The sequence below is a fragment of the Sinocyclocheilus anshuiensis genome, unplaced genomic scaffold, assembly GCF_001515605.1.
Source record: "Sinocyclocheilus anshuiensis isolate Anshui unplaced genomic scaffold, SAMN03320099.WGS_v1.1 scaffold2129, whole genome shotgun sequence".
Classification (NCBI taxonomy): domain Eukaryota; kingdom Metazoa; phylum Chordata; class Actinopteri; order Cypriniformes; family Cyprinidae; genus Sinocyclocheilus; species Sinocyclocheilus anshuiensis.
Window position 1 is genome coordinate 992,681 of NW_015552540.1, and position 5,919 is coordinate 998,599.

General features: G+C 36.5%; 1 protein-coding gene across 2 annotated transcripts in view; it reads left to right on the forward strand.

Annotated features, from left to right (window-relative positions):
- Window positions 1-5,919, forward strand: part of LOC107663969 (CD81 antigen-like) — a 26,249-nt gene that overhangs the window by 18,228 nt on the left and 2,102 nt on the right. For both annotated transcript variants that reach the window (XM_016454407.1, XM_016454406.1), the window contains exon 3: window positions 4,890-4,987. In XM_016454407.1, coding sequence (XP_016309893.1) covers window positions 4,890-4,987 — 98 coding nt within the window. The remainder of the gene's footprint in view (window positions 1-4,889; window positions 4,988-5,919) is intronic.

Below are 5,919 nucleotides of genomic sequence, written 5' to 3' on the forward strand. Positions count from 1 at the left end.
TGCTGTAAGATCTGACTCTCTCTCGCTCTCTCTCTCTCGCTCTCTCTCGCTCTCTCTTTCTCTCGCGCTCTCTCTCGCTCTCTCTCTCTCTCGCTGTCTCTTTCTCTCGCGCTCTCTCTCTCTCTCTCTCTCTCTCTCCCTCTCTCTCTCTCTCGCTCTGTCTCTCTCTCGCTCTCTCTCTCGCTGCAGCTTTTCCTCTCACCGTTACTTCCATTGTGGTTCAACTCTGAACTCTGGCATCATCTGTTTGTGCTTAAAGTTTGCAGCGTGTGCACTGACTTTCCTATTCCTTTTTCACCCTTAAGGTGTGGTCACATTAGCGAAATTTCATCAAAATTGCAGTTGTCAATACTGTTGTGCATAGTTAACACAGAAATCAATTTCAAACCAAGCAGCTTTCTGATGGTTTGATCTGCATAAACAGTTTGAAACCTGTTGAAAAATTTTGCGGGCAAAAAAAGTTCAGTTGTCTATTGCCAATAGTGTGATGGATGAAGTCAACATGATGAATCCATGTGACCAACTTAAATCCATTACAAAATCTGCATTAGGAAATTTTCCGCTGTCGCACAAAATTTCTGATTGCGTAGATTCCTATTGAAATGACAGATTTTTTCCCCTGAAAAATTGCTAAACGGTGTCCACACTTTTACCCTGTACACTCTTTCACTTCTTTTTCTTACCACCTTTGTCTCATTTTTCTCATACTCTTTTGTTCACAGTCCTCCTTTTCCCATTCTTCTCCTTTTTTGTTTTGTTTTTTTGCTAATGGCTTCTTTTCCATTGTTCCTTTCCTCATGTGACACGCCCAGATCTCTCTCTCTCACTCCCTGTCTTTCACTGGCCAGGAGCCAGATGTCTGCTCTTCGAATTAACGAAAATAGCAGCTACATTTGGCAACTTTCTTTGCACTCATACGTGATTTTTAAATACTCTTTCCGAGACTCACATGCACTCAGACAGAGATGCAGACAGTGAAGTCGGTGCCTCGATCCGGGGGGCCAGTACAGAGAGATGGGGGTCTCTTCAGTGTTATGTGTCATTAAGATGCTCATTCCCTACAGGAAGCACCTGGCCATAGAAATATCCTTACATTCTTCTACTTATTCACATTATTCACCGTTATTTTAAGACTACATGAAACTTGTTTCAAACTTACCACACTCTGCACAGCTAGTTAATAGAAGCAAAAAGAAAGTGGTTTGTTTAAAGAAAAAGTGAAAGTGACAGAGGGAGAGCTGGTGTGTATTATGCAGCTGTTCAGTATGCTAGTCACATCGTAGTGCTCCATTCAGGCCTGTCACACTGAGAAATGGCCTGGTGGCAGTTCCTTTAGCCCCTTACCCACCGCAATTAAGTAAATGGAATCAGGGCTCGGTCAGTCCCCTCCCGCACCACCCCACATTGCATTGATTTTTTTTTAATTCTCTTGCAAGGGAATGGGCACAGTCGCTAAATGACAGCAGGACATTTAGATGTTTTAAAAACAAAATTGAATTATGCTCTGGATATTTAGTTTGTAAGTTGAAGTGTCCTGGGTGTGTCACTGTGCAGGCCGGAGCATGAGAGAGGGGGCTAGAAGGATAAGATCAACTGAATTTGAATAAGAGATGGAGAAACAAAGAAAGAAGGGTTTGCATTACACTTCCAGAGCAAGGAATTAATTTGATTTTAAACCAATGATGCTGAACAGTTTTTTTGTAGTGTGCCTACAATGCAAGTACAATATGATGAGCATGCAGACATTATGCAGTAGGTATTATGCACTGTAGATGGTTTGATTTTGGGTAGGGACATCTCAGGTTCTGTCCAGTATCTGCTAGGGTTTCGATTTTTCGATTAATCGTTTTTTTAAATGATGTCGATTTTATATCGCTTCTCAAAAGCCGCAAATCGATCTTTTCCGGGATTTATTTCAGCACACATTTAAAACAAGATCTGATTAAGGTGAATCTTATCATTAGTCTTCTCCACTAGATGTCACCCTTATTTACCTTGTGCGATGTTACAACAGAAAGCCTGTCATTCATTCAGCTCTTATCATGGCCATACGCGTGATTCGCAATGCTCAGGTGAAATGCTATAGTAATACTATAAATCTGCGGAAGAATTTGATATCACGCATAAGGCGCCATGATTTCTGCAATGAATGAATGAATGGCAGATGGCGCGGCACACTGTTTTGTGCACACTACACATACTAAAGCGCGGATGACGCTCGCGGTGTTTTCAGCTTAATCGAATTGAATCGGGATATCTGAATCGATACCCAGCCCTAGTATCTGCGTGACTGACAAGAGAATCAGTGAATTGATTCAAACAGTGAATTGATTAAACCTGACAAAACAGCTTTCAGAACAGTTCACCAAATTGGATTATTTATTTATTTATTTATTTATTGCTGGAGAAAAGAAAACGCATCTAAAGATGTTAAACTAAACAAAAATAAATAACAATGCCAAATGAAAAAATAATACGTAAAAATGCAGAAAAACAGAAGCTAACGTGCAAGAGTGAACTGGTGTGACAACAGTTGACAATCAGCCACACACAAATTGAAATCGCTATGACTCAACACACCGAATATGAGTGAGCACGAATTATCTTCCAACAGCATGCTGTTGGAAGATAATTCGTGCTCACTCATATTCGGTGTGTTGAGTCACAGCGATTTCAATTTGTGTGTGGCTGATTGTTTCTTAAGAGAGAGAGTTTTCTGTTCTGTTCCTTTAAAAAGTGCTGACATGCAGTTGTTTCCTTAAAGTCTGTGTGAAACAGGAGTTGCAACCAACTTTACTTCAATATTTGGACGTATTTTAGAGGGGAATCAAATTATCAAACTTTTTATCAAACAAATTTTTCTGTGAATTAACTTTATGGATTAATTGTTCACCACAAGACTAGTACTGTGCACTAACAAAGTATATTTTGATTTCATGCGGACTTTAAGTATGGAAGCATATGGGTAGCAAAATTAATTTTGAAATGTAATATGCAAAATGACAATGCAATATGTAAAATGGCAATGTATTTCTGTATTTAAATTTACATTTTCCCATACCATATGTGCAACATTTAGTACAAAATGAAAGTGAAAATTAAATTATATAATTTACATTTGCCATTTTCTACACTAGTTTTAATATGTAAATTAAAAACATATTTTAATGCTTTATAAGTTGCCAAATTAAAATGAAATTGTATTACCCAAATTGATTAGAACTTGTTCAAGCAAAAACTGTAGCAAAATTTAAATCATTTAAATGCCATTTTTCCTAAATGCATTTAGACTTGCGGGTAGGACACTTGAGATTGTATTTTCATCGTGATACCACGTGATAATTGTAGCAAAATGCAAAACGGTTGCAAAAATGGTAATTTAAATATTTTATTTTTCTTAAATGCATTGACACTTACATTTAAGATGTTTCAATTGCATTTTCATTAAATACCCTGCGATCAGTGTAGACTAGTCAATGTGGATTTGAAAATGCATTCCAAGCCGATCACGCCCCCAACCTTTCAATCATGTCAACCAATCAATCATGTATGTGCCTTACATCCATTTGCTCCTGTGCTGAGTGATTGAGAAGATAGAATCAATCAGTGAATTGATTAAACCTGACAAAACAGCTTTTAGAACAGTTCACCACATTGGAATATTGTTTTGTTTTATTTTAATTTATTTTATTTTGCTGGAGAGAAGAAATAATGTAGCTAATGATGTTAATAAACAAAACGACAACAAAAAAAAAACATTTAAAAAACAATGGTACAAAAAATAATTAAAAAAATACAGAAGCTAACACGCAAGAGTGAACAGGTATTGCCACAGTGAAAGATACAATTGCAGGATAATTCATGCTCACTCATTCTGTGTGCTGAGTCATTTCAGTGTGTGTGTGTGTGTTGCTGATTGTTTCTTAAAGTCCGCGTGAACCGGAAGTTGCTGCCGACTTTATTTCAGTGTAGTGACGTATTTCCATCTGAAACGGAATATTGAATAGAGGGCGTGGTTTTATTTTGGCGCTCCTCCTCTCTGTCTCTCACTCATAGCAAACTAACGGTTGGGGTGGTGTGTTTAAAAGGATATTCTGCCCAAGCCGTCAAACTGACATCATCAGAGAAGGATTCAGAGAAGCCATTCCAGAGCAGAAGCAAATGATCAGATTTTGATTAAAGATTACCAAGACAAACTATTTTTTTCAGCGGATTAACTTGCACGGATTAATTGTTCACATCAAGACTAGCAATGTGCGCTAGTAGAGTAAATAAAGTCAATTTTGATTTCATGCCGACTTTAAGAGAAAGAGTTTTCTTTTCTGTTTCTGTTTCTCTTTGTCTGTCTCTATTCGCTGCCATTTGAACATCCATGCAAACACTGCTGCTGCACCCTAAGGCCTGCTGAGTTGCTATGGTTACAGCAGTTATCACTCAGCCTAAGCAATGTAAACACTGAGACAAGAGGGAGCTTTCTTTCTTTCTTTCTTTCTCTAAGAAGCTTTTTATTTTCTTTTTTCCTTCTACCAGTGCACGTCGTGTTACATAAGAATCCTGATTTGCTGTTAACTTGAGGCTTTTTTATGGGAATGAGGGAATGGAAACAAGAAGTTAATTTTGGCCCCTCATGACTTCCAAATGTTCTGCAGTTTTGCTTCTGCCTAAAGTAAACTTGCCGCCCCGTCACAGTGAGCACACAGTGACTCCTGCTGGTTACGATCCAGTACTGCATCCTCGGTATATAAAAAGCATTACTGGATGACTGGTCGATTATAGTTTGGTTGTTCACTGTAATTTAGCACCTCTTTATGGCTCACACTTTGGTCCTAGTTTTGTTGAGGGATCTTGGATTCTCCTTTATGATAACACACATCATGCTCTTCTTGTAGGTATCTACATCTTGATTGCTGTCGGTGCTGTGATGATGTTTGTTGGATTCCTTGGTTGCTATGGAGCCATACAGGAATCCCAGTGTCTTCTCGGAACAGTGAGTATCAAATCCTGACCTCTCAGCAAATTCCTCAAATCACATGATGCCAAACAATAATTGGAAGTATATTTTAATGGACTGACTGTAAATCCCCACTGTAAAAAAGAAAGGGAACTGCTTTTATGGCTTTTTTAGTTTAGTTTAAAATTATTTTAGGTAAATGTATTAACTGAACTCGTTAAAATGCCATGACTTTATTTTGTGTCATTATTTTAATAATTACCTTTTTATACCACAGGTTAAATGTTTGGTGCCATTAAGTTTTCTTTCAAAGAAAACATTTATATAAAGGATAAAAAAAATCTTGGTACCAAATTTGAATGGTAGTGTAGTTTTTAAAATATTGCTTCATTCATGTCTTTGTTACTGACTCATACTTACTGGTTTGCACTGTAAATTAAGGTACACCTTCATAGGTTAACTTATTAATATATGAACCTTCTTAATAAATTGTGTAAAATGTAAGAATTTTACATTTAAGGTCTTCAACTTTATTGCATATAAGACCAATTATTACATTTGTGCCCCTTGTATACATCAGTTGTAAACTGATGCAATTAATCTTAGTGAATATTTGTAAGCAACAGAACTATATATCAAGAGTATAACATTTAAATTAGTGCTGTCAAGTGATTAATCATGATTAATCGCATCCAAAATAAAAGTTTTTGTTTACGTAATATATGTGTGTGTACTGTGTTTATTTATTATGTATATATTAGACTTGTGCCGGTATTCGGTAATGCGATATATCATGGCATATATTTATATTCATATAACTTATATTTTATATAAATATATATAATATATAAACATAACATCTTTTTCTTAAATATATACATGCATGTGTTTGTGTTTATATATACATAATAAATATACACAGTACACACACATATATTATGTAAACAAAAACTTTTATTTTGGATGCG